The sequence below is a fragment of the Dictyostelium discoideum genome (genome assembly GCF_000004695.1).
Source record: "Dictyostelium discoideum AX4 chromosome 2 chromosome, whole genome shotgun sequence".
NCBI classification, from domain to species: domain Eukaryota; phylum Evosea; class Eumycetozoa; order Dictyosteliales; family Dictyosteliaceae; genus Dictyostelium; species Dictyostelium discoideum.
In genome coordinates this window covers 7304580-7321176 of record NC_007088.5, presented here as the reverse complement: position 1 = coordinate 7321176, position 16597 = coordinate 7304580, and the positions used below count along the sequence as shown (strand labels likewise).

Here is a 16597-nt window from a genome sequence, read left to right as displayed (position 1 = left end):
AATTAATAATTGAACAGTAGGTGTTATATATTATATATAATTATATGTTGATGTTTTTTTATTTATTATTTTTTTTTAAAAAATTTAAAAGGAGTTTTTATTTATTTATTTAATAAAAATATTTTATTTTATTTTATTTTTATTTTATTTTTTTTAAAATTTTTTTTTTTTTTTTTTTTCAATGAAAAAGTGATATTTAAAAGTGTTGATACACAATTAAGTTACAATATGTGTTTTGAAAAGTTGTTATTATTATTGTTAAATCTAAGGTTTGGTTTTATCTATATTTTTATTTATAAAACCCATTTTTATTAATAAAAAAAAAAAAAAAGAAAAAAATTTTAAAAAAAAAAAAATTTAAAAAAAAAAAAAAAAAAAAAAAATTAAAATTTTCCATTTTATTTTTTAATTTTTTATTATTTTTTTTTTATTTTTTTTTTTTTAACTAAACGAGATTTAATCAGTTGACCATGATTTTTTTTATTTTTATTTTTAATTTTTAGAATTTAATAATTTATAATTTAAGTTTTTGTTATTTTTTTTTATTTTTAAGAACAACGAGTAGCGATTAAATTTTATATAAAAGATAGATTTTTTTAAAAAAAAAAAAAAAAAAAAAAAAATTGGTTTGGGGATTGGTTTATTTTTTATTTTTTTTATTTTTTAAAGTTTTATAAAATTCTTATTTTCATTAATTGTTTTTATTTTTTTAAAAAAAGATAAACAAGAGGACAGAATAAAAAATTTAAATTAAATAGTTATTACCTTTTTTTTTTTTTATTTTTATTTTTTATTATTTTTTTTAGTTTTTAAATCAAAAAAATAAATTAAATCTCTATTAGTTTTTTTTTTTATTTTTTTAAATATCCAAATTTACAAAATTTTAAAATCAAAGTAATAATTTAATAAATAAAATTAAAAATATAATAAATTTGATTTTTTTAAGTTATAATGGAATTTAGATATTGTTAAATATTATTTACAATTATTTAATTTTATTTTTTTATTAAGAATTTAGTATAGATAATTTGAACACTCAAAAATAAAAGTGATTTAAATATTAAAAATGAATGTAATCATATGATTATTATTATTTTTTTTATTTTACTGGATTACAAATGATAAATTGTATTATTACCAATCATTGATAATAATTTTCTTTGCCATTCATCATATCTCTCTTCAGAATTTCTAATTAAACTTTTTAAAGAACCACATGCAGGTTGTAAATTTTTTAAATTAAAAGTTTGATAATTTGAATTTGGTAAATTGAAAAAATCATCATCATTATTACTACCAGCCAATTTTTGTTGAGATTTATAATATTGTGTTATACAATCCTTACAGAAGTTTTTAGTTGAATTTACTTCGTCATCAAAAAATAAAGGATCCTTTAAAACGTTATTACAAATACCACAAAGTATACCCAATGATCCATATTCACCCATTTTAAAATGTAGAAAATTTTTAGATAATTGGTCAGCTAATTGTGAATTGTTTGAAAAAGCTTTGAGTATTTCTTCAACATCCGATTTGATTTCTTTCAAAGTTTGCAAAGAGTTAAGAAGGTCAAGATCCTTTTCAATAAAGAATTTATTACCAAGTACTTCGGCAGCAACTCCACCAACCAATGAAAGTGCGCCACCAGCAATCATGAAAATTGATACCAATGCAGTGAATAATGAAATTCCGGCAGTGAATGGAGCGAGTACAGCACCAACTACAACAGTTGCACAACCCATTACCAAAAAAAAGATACCACCAGAATTTAAAAGTATTTTCTTTAAGTTGTTTTTATCAATAAGTTTTTGAATATTTGGAACTTGATTTGATTTGCTTTGTAATATACATTGCGTTAGACTTTTAATATGTTCATTTGAGAATTGATTTTTGCTTTTTAAGAGTGGTGTATTACAGGCACTACTATCAGTCATTGATTTTAGTAAAATTGGTTCTCTAAAATGATTTTTAGAGCCAACTTCTCTTTTACATTCATTGATACATTCATCAATTTCACCAATTATTTCATTGGCTAATACAATCAATTGACTATGAATATTCTCCAAATCATTAAGATTAGATTTAATCTCTAAATTTGCATTTTCATAGTGAGTATCAAGAGAAATTTCAGTTGCATCTCTATTAAACTTTGAAACCAATTTGAAAAATGTAACAAATAATTCAACAAGTCTTTGGATTTTGTTAACAAAATGTTTTAAAACTGATTTCTTTGATAGAGATGTGAATAATAACACTCTACAAAACTCCGTTGGAATACAAACACCAAACTTTCTTGCTGCTTCTCTCTTTTTTAATAATAAAAAAAAAAAAAAAAATTCAATTTTTTAAAATTTAATTTTTATCTATATCCCATTGTTAAAAAGTAATTACATACGATAATATTATCATCAGAATCAGCAAGTTTTTTAATATTTTTCATCAAATCACCAACTTCATTTGGCTCTGGTAATTTATCATATTTAACTTTTTCCCCTTTTAAAAAATCCAAAACCATTTTTAATTTTTAGAAATATTATACACACTAAATTAATATTATTAAAAATAAATTAACTTCAAATGAAAAATTTACATAAAAACCATTTGGTTTAAATATTTTTTTTTTATTATTGTTTGTTATAAGTTCAACTTATTCTTGTGTGTATTTTTTTATAATTTTAAGCTCTATTTTTTAATAGATTAAATCTATGTTAAAATTAAGCTTTGAATAAATCTGTGTGATTTATCTTTTTTTTTTTTTTATCGAAAAATTGAGAAATTTTATTTTCACTTTAATTACAATTATTTATATCTCATCATTTTTGTAATACCCCCAATCACCCTTTATTTTTGATAATTAATCCATTTTTGTATTTTAACCCCAAAATTTAATTTTCCTATTTTTTTGAGTGATTGTCTTTTGTCTTTTGGTAATTTATTATTTGTTTTCTAATCTTATTTTTATTAATTTTTATTATAATTTATTTTTTTATTAATTTATTTATTAATTTATTTATTTATTAATTTATTTATTTATTTATTACTTTATTTATTAATTTTTTTTTTTTTTTTTTTTTTTTTTTTTTTTTTTTTATAACTAATTAATTTTAAAGAAAGAATTTAATGCACCCCACATTCCAGATGAAAGAGAATGGTCATCCCAAAGTTGATCAATATTCCATACACCAACACCTCTAAGGTTCATTGTACGTGCTATATTGACTTTAATGGTTAATGAGTCTGGATTATCAAACCACATTTGGTGTTGAGTACCAGAAAATAAGTCAATAAAATTAAAATATGGTGACTCTGATTCTGAATCCCATTGAACACCACCATTTTGTATTGCTGTATCATTTAACATATTCATAATGATTGAGTAATTAATTTCAATTCCTGATGCATCTGTGCAATTATAACCTAAATAACTGGAAGGAGGAATAATACATTCAAATGTTTGTAATGTATAATTTGAGCCAATACATGGATAATTGTATCTTTTTTAAAATGAATTTTGAAAAAAATAAATGAAAATTATAAATATTACTTTTTGAGATTAAAAAAAAATAAAAAAAATAAAAAAAATAAAAAAAATAAAAAAACAAAATTTAATAATAATAACATTATAAAACATACCCATACCATGGTAGTCCCATTACTAATGAACTTTCATCAATTCCAAGTTTTGTAAAATTTACCATACCAGATAAAACTGAAGAAGGTGGTGAGTTTGCACTTGCAAGGCATGTTTTGAAGTAATATCCATCCAACTTCATATCATAATCCATAACTACTAAAAAATCAGAAGCTTTTGAAAGTCCCAAATAATCATAACAACGATAATCTATACAGTTTGAAGCATCCCATGCCACATCAACACTAATTTGATAATAAAGATTAACTGATTTAAAAGCATTATTAGTGGCAGCAACTAATTGAGTATATTGTTGTGCAACGATTGGATCAGTGATTGGATATTCAACATCAAAATTTAAACCATCAGTAAATGTATTTTGAACAAGTTCTAATTTTTCATTTATCCATTGATCTATATATGTTTCATTTGATAATTGTTCAACTGGGTAAAATGCACTATAAACTAATCTTACACCATTAGTTTTAGCCATACAAAGTAATTCATCTTCAATATCTTCACTATAAAAAATTCCAATAGTTGTCAAATGATCCCAATTATAGTATGGATAGAAAGTGCTATTTACAGAAAATCCAATAAATTCTTTTCTTGGACCAATTTCCAATGGTTTACACAACTCAACATTTGAACAAGGACACTCTTTTGATTTTGATTGAATAATTAAAATTGTTAAAATTAAAGAAATAATTATAAAAATTTTCATTATTTTTTTTTTTTTTTAAATAGAAAAATGGTGAAATTAAAAATATTAAGTGTGAGTGAAAAAAAGTGATTATTAAATTTTTATAAAAAAAAAAAAAATTGAAAAAAAAAAAAGAAATCTCCTTTAATCCCCATTAAAAATATCAAATTTAATTTATTTTATTTATTTTGTGGGAAAAAGCATTAAAAAAGATTTTGATTTTTTATTATAAGTTGGAATTTATTAATAAAAAAACACAAAAACAAAAAGATGATCATTAATAATTACCTCAATTAATTCAAGATCACCAATTCTAAATCGAATAAAAAAAGAAATTCAATTATAGAACTTTAAAATATTCTAAAACATTAATAATATAATGTTAAAATTAATAAATGAAAATAAAATTATACTTCAAAAATTTATTTTTTAATTTTTAATTTTTTCAATTATTAATTTTTTTATTTATTTTAAAAGGTAATACCAATTTTCAATTGCCTCTTAATTTCAAAATAATAATTTATGAATAATGGATTATTTTAATTATTAAAATAATCCATTTTTCATTAACTATTATTTTCAAATTAAGAGGCAATTGAAAATTGGTATTACCTTTCTTAATTATTAAATTTTACAATTATTTATTTTATTTAAATGAACTTTTTTATTTATTTAAAGCAGTTTGAAAATATTGGTAAAAAAAAAAAAAAAAAAAAAAAAAAAAAAAAACTATTCGTTTTTTAATTTTTTTTTTTCATAATTTAATTTCATTTTTTTTTTTTTTTAACTTTTTTCGGTTGTCTCGTTTTATTTATTTTTATCACCACAAACGAAACAAAAAAAAAAAAAATAAAATAAATAAAATAAAAACATTTTAAAAATAAATAAATAATAAACAACAAATATATAAATAATGATTGTAAATAAAGACTTATTAGAATTAGAAAAGAATAGTAATAAAACCAAAATTAATAATGGTTTAACAGAACCAAGTGTTTCACCATTTTTAATAACACCTCAACAAGCACCAAAAACCAAACCAAATTTCTTTAAAATGGAAGAAAGTTCAGTTTTAAATAGAGTTAAAGATTTTTTACCAAAATTAAAAGAAGCAAACATTGATTTAAAAAAGAAAATTGAAAATAAAGAAGATGTTAATATAGAGAATATTAAAGAAGGTGATGAATATATTCAAATGGTATTTATTTCTTTTTTTATATTTATTAATTTTTTAGCTCAGCTCTAACACTTTTTAATAATAATAATAATAATTTAGAATTTAGCATTAGGTATTTTAGAACATAAAGAAGAATTAAGTGAAAACAATATAAAAATTACATCCAATAATAAAAATAATAATAATAATAATAATAATAATACAAATACACCAATTTTAGAAATAAATAAAGAAAATGAAAATGAAAATAATAATAATAATGATAATAAAAAAAGAAAACAACCAAATAATGCCAACAAAACCTGTACAGATAATAATAATAAAAATAACAACAAAAACAATAATTTAGATGAACAAATCAATTTTAATCCAGAAAATAGTAAAAATATATTAGATATTATAAATACACCACCATCAATTATTGATAAATTTGGTTTAATTTTAGATAATAGTGATGATGATGACAATGATGATGATCTTGAAAATCAAGAAAAACTCGAACCATTAGAAATAAATTATTAATTAAATTTTAATAATAATGATAATAATAAATAATACTAAAAATATAAATTTATTTTTTAATTTTTTTTTTTTTACAATTTATTTTAGTATTTTTAATTTATTCTTTTTTAGTTTCATCATTTATTTTTTCAGTATGATTATTTTGTTGTTGCACTTCTTGTTCTTGTTCTTGTTCCATTTCTTTTAAAACTTTTAATTTTTGTTCTTTATCTTGTTCTAAATGATTAATCATTTCTTTGAAATCAGTATCCTTTAAATAATGATAACGATTACAATAGATACATTTTAATTCATTATGATTATGTTCTTCAAGATGTTTAATTTCGTTGATGCCTAAAGTTAGAATTTTATCTTTAAAAGTTTTCAAAGTACAACGACAATAGAAATCTACGAAAATGGTTGAAATAATCTCAACTGATGGATCATTATTTGTAAGGATTGATAATATCTCTTTGATTGATTTCTTTTCTTTTAAAAATAAATCTGCAATTGAATGCTTTTCAATATTATTTTTCAATTGAACCAATTCTTCATCAGTCGTTGATGGTAATGTTTGAATTAAAATACCACCATTAAATTCTAATTGATCATTATCAATTACATCATTATTACTATTTATAATTTGTTGTCCTTGTCCTTGTCCTTGTCCTTGTCCTTGTTGTTCTTGTATTTGAATTTGTTGTTGAATTTCATCATTAATAACAATATTATTGTTATCACTTTTACTATTATTATTATTTGATTTTAATCTAGTTTCTAATTGAATAAATGATGGAATTTGTTCAGATTGATCAAAATAATGTTGAAATTCTTTTGTTATTGTTAAATCTTTTTCCTCTACAGCTACAACACTTTGAATTGGTTTTAAATGACCATATAATATCTTTGAAAATTGGAAAATACCTTTTCTATTTATAACTTGATCAGGTGTCTCCAATCTTGGTGTATCACCATTAATTAAAAATCCTCTAACTTCTCCAACATGAATTGCTTCTGCATATATATGCTATATTTATGTATATTTATATTTATATAATGTTAGTAATATGTATGTATATAATATCTTGTATTGGTAATTAATTAATTAATTAATTAATTACAGTTGGATTAATATCAGAAATAATTTGAGCAGAGATTCTTTCTTCATCAGATAAAAATGAAGCACACATTGAAACACCAGACATTAATTTACCTAATAATTGAGCATCTGAAATTGATAGATTATGTTTTGTTTTTGAAAAATTTGCTGCTTTGGTTAAATTAATAAATGAAAATTTAAATTTTTCATTATGTGCATTTATTACTTGAACCCTAGTTCTCTATAATTTTTTTTTTTTTTCCATGATAAATTATTAATACTAATAATAAAAACAATAATAATGATAATTACTTACTTTGTATTCTAGTATCTTTGGTGATTCAGATGTTGGACTATTATTTGAAATATATCTAACTGAAGGTGATGAAATAGATTTTGTGAAATTAATTCCATTAAAAAAAGTAGATTTTGAAAATAATCTAATCATTTTTATTTTGATTTTTATTTATATTTATTTTTTTTTTGAAAATGAAAATGAAAATGAAATGAAATAAAAAATATTATGTAAAAACAAAAAAAGCAAATTTTAGCGAAAAGTCCACTTTAAAAAATAAAAAAAAAAAAAAAAAAAAAAAAATATTGTGTGTGTCTTAAGTTCAAATATTAACAAAAATTCCAAAATTTTTCAATTTTTTTTTTTTTTTTTTTTTTTTTTTTTTTTTTTTTTTTTTAACAATGATTTAATTTTATTTGTTTTTAATATGAATTTAGTATTGATTAATAGAGCACACTCAAATATACACAAATTTTTTTAAAAAAAATTAATGTACTCATTGTGTTTTTTGAATTTTTTTTTTTTTTTTTATTATTTCTATTAACTTTTTTTTTTTTTTTTCCCAACATTTATTTTTATTTTTTTTATTTTATTAAGTTTTATATAAAAATTGACCCAATACTTGAACGCCAGTACAAGTTATTGAGTTTCTACTATCATCATCATTAAAAGTGAAATAAATTAACTCTTCATTAGCACCATCAACTATTGGCCAACAAATATATTTTTTTGGATCCAATAATGAAATTCTTTTAATATGTGGGAAATTATAACTATCATCAAAATCCGAAATTAAATATACAAAATCATTTCCAAAATTACAATATAATAAACCTGTTGAATCATCAATAAAAACATTAAATATTGATCCAAATTCATTTAAATAATTACCAATAAAAATATCATTTGATAATAATTTTATATTATTTTGTTGTTGTTGTTGTTGTTGTTGTGATTCATCTTGTTGATTTTCTTCTTCTTCTTCTTTTTCTTCTTTCTCCTCTTGTTTTTTATTTAATAAATATTCATAAACTGGAATTAATATTTGAGAAACTTCTCTTGTAAATAAATCAGGTGTGTCAAAAACAAATTGTGAGCTAAAAAACATTCCTAGCTTTAATGGTGGTATTAATGCCATTTGAGTTCTATAAGCATTTGCAATTCCTGCTTTTGATTTTAACCAAATATTATTTTGTTGATCATACCACATTTCAAATGGTGTACCATATGCAGTTAATCCATCACTTATTAAACTCACTGGTAATAATGCTTCATTAATTGTTGATTCTTTAACTAAATTATCATTATTTTCATTATTGTTATTATTATTATCATTTTTATTATTATTATTTGAAATAATACCATTATTTAACCAAAATATCATAAATTTTGAAATATCTCTTGCTGTTGAATATAACCCACCAGCTGGTGAATTCCAACCTGAATTTTGTCTTTGTACAATTTCAAATGTACCATTTTTTAAAATTGTATAACCTAATGCCAAATTATTACTATCAATATCATCATAATTAAATGTTGAATTCATCATATTTAATGGTTTTAAAATATTATTTAAAATGTAATTTTCATATTGAAATTGTTCATTACTACTAATTAAATCATTGGTTTTAATTTTATTATTATTATTATTATTATTATTATTATTATTATTATTATTATTATTATTATTATTATTATTATTATTATTATTATTATTATTATTATTATTATTATTATTATTATTATTATTTGTAGAATTTGAAATGATTTCACCTAAAATTTTACCAAGTAATGCAAAACCTAAATTTGAATAATGAACTTCAGAATATTGTTTTAAAAGTGTGAATTGTTTTGATAATCTTTCAAATATTATATTTTCTGTACAATTTTTAGTCCCATATGTAATTGAATCACAAGGTACTTCTCTTGGTAAACCTGATTGATGTGATGCTAATTGTCTAAAAGTAATACTATTATCTTTTATATCACTTTTACCACTTTTACTACCACTACCACTACTTTTTAATTTATAAATATCATTAATTTTAAATTTTGGGAAATAATTTGAAATTTTATCATCCAATGATAAAATTTTACCATTATCTCTTAACTGATACATCATTAATGATGTGAAAACTTTTGTTAAACTTGCAATTTTTATATTATTATCAATTGTTAATGGTGGTGATTTATCATCTAATGGATTTAAATTACCATAAGTTTTTGACCAAACAATTTCATCCATATAAACAATTGTTGCAATAAAACTTGTAACATTATTCAATTTCATATTATTTTGAATTAATTCATCAATTTGATTATATGCTTCAATTAATAAACTTTCATTTTGATTTAATTTAATTGGATTTGGATAAGTTGGACATGATTTAATAATTAATAAATTATTATTTAAAAATAATAATAAAAATAATATATATAAAAATGAAAATGAAAATGAAAAGGATAATATATTTTTCATTTTTTTTTTTTTTTTTTTAATCAATCATTTGAAACAAAAAGTGGTTGTGTGTGTGTCAAAACAAAAAAATAAAAAAAAAAAAAAAATAAAAAAAAAAAAAAACAATTTACAAAAAATTAAATTCCCTGGTAGGTGGTGACTTTTCAGTTTTTGCTCAAAAAATAAAAAAAAAAAAAAAAATAAAAAAAATCCATTTCCGATTTTATTTTATTTTATTTTATTTATTTACAAATATCTTGATTTATTTTTATTTTTTTATTTTTACTATTTTATTTTTATTAATTTTGATTTTTTTTTTTTTTTTTTTTTTTTGATTTTTTGATTATTTATAAATAATTACCAAAAATATAAACTAAAAATCTAACCATTAAAGAAACTTTTCTTTTTTCAAATAATTCAAGGTTAGCATTTTGAGTATCAGTCCAAAGATAATTTTTTTCATTTTCCATTTTTTGTTGTAATTGTTTATTTTGAGTGATTAAAATGATTTGAGCTTCTAAATCCTTTTCAACACTACGTGAACCGAAATTTGGACTACCAATGAGTGTAATGGATGGATGTTGTTGATTCTTTACTTGAATCCAAAGTCCCTTGGCATGATAGGTCCATTTATCACGAATATACTCTTGAACAGAGATACGATCACCATTATCAGTATCTTGAACACGTTGAAGGAAACGTTTCTCTATAATTGCATAACAGTCGGGTACTGCACTACTCAAGCCTTTACTACCATAGAATCCATTGGCTTGTGGTGAACATGTGATAATATCCAATTTTGGTTTACCAGTTAGAATTAAGTTTAAGTAATTCTCTGTTAAATTAAAGTATGGTGAAGTGATAAAGAATTTAGAATCATTTGGAACAGATTCGAAAATGTGTGATGTAACAACCTCATCCTGACGTATATTAAATGGTCCCATTTGAATTGTTGGAAATATCCAAGTAGTCTCCCCATTATTTATATTATTACAATCAAATGGTGAATCAACTGATGAATTACTATTACTGTTACTTGGATAATATGAATGTGATTTTAAAAGTGTTGATAATTTTGTATATGCTAAATTTTTAAATTCATTTGATTGTGTGACTGGATCGATTGAACCAGATGATAGGAGTAACTGATTCCTATTATCTTTATCGACATGTAGAGAGAGTGAACCGATGATTTCAACGATCTCATTGAAATAGTTTGAAACTGTGCTTGTGGAACGAATTAAAACATAACGATCTTGTCTATTTGTGAAATAATCTTTAGATAGATTTGCACCACTTAAAAGTAAATCGTCATCGAATATATAGGTTTTAATATGTTGAACACCAATGGTTTCATTGATTCTTGGTGGTAATACTTTCTTTAAGATTCCATTTAGGTCTGGTGTATGATACATACTTATAGTGACACGATCAGAGTAAAGGCTTAATAGTTCACCCAATATAGTTGCACTACTCTCTTTATCTAATCCAATTCTAGTACCCCTTAAACCATCCAATAATATATGTATCTTTAATTCTTTATTTCTTTCCATTGCTAATTTCATCTCTTTAACTAATTCAATCTCTTGTTTACTTGTACCTAAATATAATGATGCCATTGTAATTCTTTTTTTTGATCTTTTAACTCCATCCTAAAAAAAAATAAAAAATAAAAAATATATTAATATTATATGATATGGGGGGAGGTGAGGTGAGGTGAGGGGAGGGGAGGGTAGTATAATACTTTACAATTAAATGATTATAAAAATCAATTGGTTCTTGAATAAAATCTATATTATTTGGATTAACTTCAAATGCAGGACCTTGTGATGATAATTGCCAAAATAAATCATTTAAATATGTATCATTAAAGATTGACTTTTTTGATGATGAAGAGGAGGAGGTAGAATATTCTCTTGAATAATTTCCAATTTGTCTAGAATCTAATGTTGATTTCTTTGGAATATATAAATGTGATGATGGTATTGCTGATTTTTTATTTGATGTTATTGTTGAGGATTTTGATGATAATAATGGTGTAGATGGAGGTGACTGAGATGATCCATTACCACATGCTTTAGTTGTTGTTGTTGTTGTTGTTGTTGCTGATCTACCACCACCACCAATTACCATTAAAGCGGCAAACAATCTTTGTGGTTGAACGATTGGTGCCAATGCTCTCTTTATCATATTGAACAATGTTATGAAAAAACTAAAAATTGGCGACATGATTTTCATGAATTTTTTTTTTTATGAAAATTTTGAAAAAAAAAGTTTGTTTGATTTTTCCTTTCCTTTTTTTATTTTTTTTTTTTTTTTTTTTTTGATTTAATTTATCTTTTTATTTATATTTATCTTTTTTTTTTTTTGGGTTTTTTTTTTTTTTTGTTTTGTTTTTTTTTTTTTTTTTTTTTTTTTTTGAATTTAATAATGCATGGGGGAACACAAAAAAAAAAAAAAAAAAAAAATTAAAAAAATTTAAAAATAAAAAAAAAAATTTAAAAATAATAAAGAAAAAAAAGAAAAAAAAAAAATTAAATGAAATATGAAAAGGTACAACTGAAAAAAAAAAAGAAAAACTTATGGAAAAAAAAAATAAAAATAAAAATAAAAATAAAAATAAAAAAATAAAAATTTCGAGATATTTTTGATATAAATTTAAAAAATTTAATTTTTTTTTTTTTTTTAAAACAGACGATTCTATCAACTTTTCCCACCTACACGTGGCATAGTAATCAAAAATGATAAAAATAGATGGAAGTTTTTTTATTTTTTTTCAAATGGGAAGGAAAATTTTTTTGGTTGGTTTAAAGGACAAAAAAAAAAAAAAAAAGAAAAAAGAAAATAGATGTGAAATAATAATAAAGTGATGGAAGTTCACAATTGTGAAATAATTTTTATTTTATAATTCTTAAAAAAAAACAATTTCCTATAAATAAAATAAATAATTTAGTTTTTATTTTTTTTTATTTTTTTTTTTTTTTCAATTTTTTTTTATTTTTTTTTTTTTTATTCATTTTTATTTTTTATTATTTTTTTTTTTTTTTTATTTATTTAAAAATATGAATTATTCAAATTTATTACAAAGATTAAATATAACAGTTGAGCCATTAGATAAAAGAAATGAAAGTTATAAATCAATTGAAACAATGATTGCCAATGGATCATCAAACGAAGAAGACTATACAGTTCAATGTGTAGATTGTTTCACAGCAACAAGATTATCAGATAATTCAAAAGATTTTTCAAGTGATAAAAATAATAAACAATCATTACTTTGGTATGGTTGTTATAATAGTAGTGTTGCTGCTAAAATTTTAAATGGTATTTCACCATCTTATAATAGTTTTACAAGTTATAAATCTAGTATTTATCAAAATAATAATAATAAAAAAAAAAAAAAAAAAAAAAAAAAAAAAAAAAAAGAAAAAGATTATTCATTTACTAATAATATTTATAAATATTATAAAAGTATCATGTTGGGATAATATTTATGGATGTTTAGATAATATTAATATGTCAAAGTTTCAAAGAGATAAAACAACAACTAAATTTCAACCAAATATTGGTATCCTAATGTTGGTAGAAGTAAACTATAAAACAATCTCAATACCAAATTTAATTAAAATTGATACATTAAAAAGTGAAGATTACACTAAAAATGTTTTAGAATATAATGAAGATGATGATACTGAAGATGAAGCTGATGATAAAGATTGTATAGTTATAAAAGATGATAATGATGATAATAGTAATAAAAATAATAATAAAAACCAAAAAAAAGAGAAATTTGTTTATTGTAAAGAAATTAGTGATCAAATCGATAGGGATCAAATACTTCAAGTGACTGGTGAATTATCACCTGAGCCTAATAATAATAATAATAATAATAATAATAATAATAATAATAATAATAATAATAATAATAATAATAATTTTCCAATTGGTAAACCAATACCATCAACAAAAATAATTAAAGGAAATGGATGGTTAAATGGTTATTTAAAAGTTTGGGGAAAATATAATCAATTTTTAGTTCCATCCAATTCAATGATAAAGTTAAAATATCTAGTAATAATAAAAACTACACCATCTAATAAATATATTAAAAATAAATCAATGTCACCTTCAAAGCAATCAACCTTAACATACTCATCTTTACTATCATCATCACCACCAAATTCAAACTCAAATAATAATAATAATAAAAATAATACCAATAATGATAATAATAATAATAATAATAATAATAAAAATAATGGTAATTTTAAAAATGATATATGGGGTAGTGTTTTAACTGTAAAGAAAAGGACAAATGATCAAATTATAAATTTAGAAAATGATGATAATGAACAAAGAGACAATAAAAAAAAAAAAATTGAAATAAAATAAAAACGTTCCAAAAAAGGTTTTTTTTTTTTTTTTTTTTTTTTTTTTTATTATTTATTTACTAACTAAACATTTTTTTTTTTTTTTTTTTTTTTTTTTTTTTTTTTTTTTTTTGGTTTGAAAAAATACAAGTTAACTTTCTAATAACATAATGGTGGAAAAAAAAATAATCATTTTAAAATAATATGATGGGAGAGGTGAGAAATGATCAAAAAAAAAAAAAATAAAAATGAAAATAATAAATAAAAAATAATTATTTGAAAATTTTTTTTTTTTATTTTTAAAAATAATTTCAGTTTGAACCCAACCCTTTTTTTTTTCAAGTAATTTTAGGGATTTTAAAAAAAAAAAAAATTTAATATTTTTTTATTTTTTTTTTTTTTATTTTTTTTTTTTTTTGGCAAACTTTTTTTTTTTTTAATTTTTTTTTTTTTTTTCTTTTAATAATTTATTTTTGTCCAAAAAAAAAAAAAATATATCATATTTATAGTTTTTGATATTTATTTATATATTTATTTATTATATATACACACCTTTTTTTACTTATTTATTAAACTATTTTATTATTAAAAAGATTATTAAAATAAAATATAATATAATTTTTTAATAATTTAAGAAACTCAAAAAAAAAAAAACACAAAAAAAAAAAAAAATCAAACCTTTGTAAATTATTGTAAAAAAAAAAAAAAACAAAAACAAAAAGAAAAAACAATGGATTTAAATAAAGAATGGGAAAAAGTTCAAGAAATGGCCTTTACATCATGGGTCAATTCAGTATTAGAGAAACGTGGTTGTGATAAAATTTCAGATGTTTCAACTGATCTCAGTGATGGTGTCAAATTAATTTACTTTTTAGAATCTGTTTCAGGAAAGAAATTCCCAAAGAAATTCGATCTCGAACCAAAAACAAGAATTATGAGAGTACAAAATCTTCATTTAGCTATGCTTTTCATTGATGAAGATTTAAAAATTAAAGTTCAAGGTGTTGCTGCTGAAGGTAAATTTAAATTAAAAATAATAACCAATTTAATTTATAAAATTATTAATATGAATAATTTATTAAGTTTTTTTTTTTTTTTTTTTTTTTTTTTTTTTTTTTTTTAAATTTAAAAAGAATTTGTTGATAATAATAAAAAGATGATTTTGGGTTTTTTATGGACATTATATCGTAAATATCGTATTTCAGTTATTAATGAAGGTGATAAATCATCAGAGGAAGGTTTATTAGCTTGGTGTAAAAAGACCACAGAAGGTTATAATAATGTTAATATCACAGGCTTTAAATCTAGTTTCCGTGATGGTCATGGTTTCTTGGCATTAGCACATAAATATGATCCAACCGTTTTCAAATATGATGAATATGAAGGTCATGATAATATTGCTCGTTTGAATGCTGCCTTTGATTTCGCAGAGAAAGGATTAGGTATTCCAAAGCTTTTAGAAGCTGAATCCCTCTCCAAAGGTAATGTCGATGAACGTTCAATCGTACTTTACACTTCATTGTTCTTCCATGCTTTCCGTGCCAAAGAGGAAAGAGAAGCACTTGAAGCCAGTCAAAATTCATTAAACAATAAATTAGCCTCACTCGAACAATCTCTCGAAGGTGAGAAACACTCTCAAGAGGAATTGGTCAAACAAAAGAAGGATCTCGAAGATGCTCTCAACAAAATCAGAGAACAAAATGATAATAGAAACTCTCGTATCACCGATCTCCAATCAAAGATTGACGATGCCCTTCGTGGTCTCGATGATGAGAAATTGGCTAAACTCGATCTCGAATCTCGTCTTGCCAAATGTGAAAAAGATAAAGCTATCCTCGAATTAAAACTCGCTGAAATCCTCGACGAAAAAGATAGACTCGAAAAGAAAATCGATGAAGATAAAAAGAGAGCTGAAGCTGAACGTTTGGGTCTCGGTTTAATTCGTCAACATCTCGCTGCTCAATTCTCTGATATTCATAAATGGCAATCCTTTTTGGAACATCCAGAAACTGTTCCATACACTGGTACCCCTGTCGATTTAGATTCTGAACTCTCAAGTCTTTCCTTTGAAGAACAAGCAAAGAAATTAGCTTCAAAATTAGAATCTGAAAATATTTTAATTGAAAAATATCTTAATGGTAAAGAAGAAGCAAAAGCTGCTGCTAAAAAATAAATCTAAATAAATAAAAAAAAAAAAAAAAAATTAAAAAAAAAAATAAAAATAAATAAATAAAAAAAAATTAAAAAATATATATATAAAAAAAGATATAAATTTATAATAACAAATAAAAAAATAAAAAAAAAATCATTATTAAATTTTGGAAAAAAAAAAGAACTCCTTTTCCCTCAATAATGGCCATTAT

The 16597-nt window shown here is 21.3% G+C and overlaps 8 protein-coding genes across 8 annotated transcripts; 3 read left to right on the top strand and 5 right to left on the bottom strand.

Moving 5' to 3' along the window:
• Window positions 1-1112: 1112 nt before the first annotated feature.
• DDB_G0276793 (hypothetical protein) lies at window positions 1113-2515 on the bottom strand (the record flags this gene model as incomplete). Its single annotated transcript, XM_637785.1, has 2 exons — window positions 1113-2306; window positions 2396-2515. 2 exons carry the CDS (start codon window positions 2513-2515, stop codon window positions 1113-1115), a joined length of 1314 nt encoding a protein of 437 aa, XP_642877.1.
• A 579-nt stretch (window positions 2516-3094) lies between these two features.
• Window positions 3095-4355, bottom strand: ctbsB (glycoside hydrolase family 18 protein; the record flags this gene model as incomplete). The annotated part of the gene is made up of 2 exons (XM_637784.1): window positions 3095-3494; window positions 3634-4355. The coding sequence occupies 2 exons, from the start codon at window positions 4353-4355 to the stop codon at window positions 3095-3097; spliced, it is 1122 nt and encodes a 373-aa protein (XP_642876.1).
• An 892-nt stretch (window positions 4356-5247) lies between these two features.
• On the top strand, window positions 5248-6033 carry DDB_G0276895 (hypothetical protein; the record flags this gene model as incomplete). Its single annotated transcript, XM_637783.1, has 2 exons — window positions 5248-5532; window positions 5611-6033. The coding sequence occupies 2 exons, from the start codon at window positions 5248-5250 to the stop codon at window positions 6031-6033; spliced, it is 708 nt and encodes a 235-aa protein (XP_642875.1).
• A 97-nt stretch (window positions 6034-6130) lies between these two features.
• Window positions 6131-7559, bottom strand: DDB_G0277039 (hypothetical protein; the record flags this gene model as incomplete). The annotated part of the gene is made up of 3 exons (XM_637782.2): window positions 6131-7039; window positions 7134-7352; window positions 7428-7559. The coding sequence occupies 3 exons, from the start codon at window positions 7557-7559 to the stop codon at window positions 6131-6133; spliced, it is 1260 nt and encodes a 419-aa protein (XP_642874.2).
• Window positions 7560-7998: 439 nt separating this feature from the next.
• DDB_G0276787 (hypothetical protein) lies at window positions 7999-9885 on the bottom strand (the record flags this gene model as incomplete). Its single annotated transcript, XM_637781.1, has 1 exon — window positions 7999-9885. One exon carries the CDS (start codon window positions 9883-9885, stop codon window positions 7999-8001), a length of 1887 nt encoding a protein of 628 aa, XP_642873.1.
• Window positions 9886-10211: 326 nt separating this feature from the next.
• pgs1 (phosphatidylglycerophosphate synthase 1) lies at window positions 10212-12054 on the bottom strand (the record flags this gene model as incomplete). Its single annotated transcript, XM_637780.2, has 2 exons — window positions 10212-11516; window positions 11614-12054. The coding sequence occupies 2 exons, from the start codon at window positions 12052-12054 to the stop codon at window positions 10212-10214; spliced, it is 1746 nt and encodes a 581-aa protein (XP_642872.2).
• An 872-nt stretch (window positions 12055-12926) lies between these two features.
• On the top strand, window positions 12927-14256 carry DDB_G0276785 (hypothetical protein; the record flags this gene model as incomplete). Its single annotated transcript, XM_637779.1, has 2 exons — window positions 12927-13230; window positions 13337-14256. The coding sequence occupies 2 exons, from the start codon at window positions 12927-12929 to the stop codon at window positions 14254-14256; spliced, it is 1224 nt and encodes a 407-aa protein (XP_642871.1).
• A 708-nt stretch (window positions 14257-14964) lies between these two features.
• On the top strand, window positions 14965-16407 carry ctxB (cortexillin II; the record flags this gene model as incomplete). Its single annotated transcript, XM_637778.1, has 2 exons — window positions 14965-15250; window positions 15368-16407. 2 exons carry the CDS (start codon window positions 14965-14967, stop codon window positions 16405-16407), a joined length of 1326 nt encoding a protein of 441 aa, XP_642870.1.
• Between the last annotated feature and the right edge of the window lie 190 nt (window positions 16408-16597).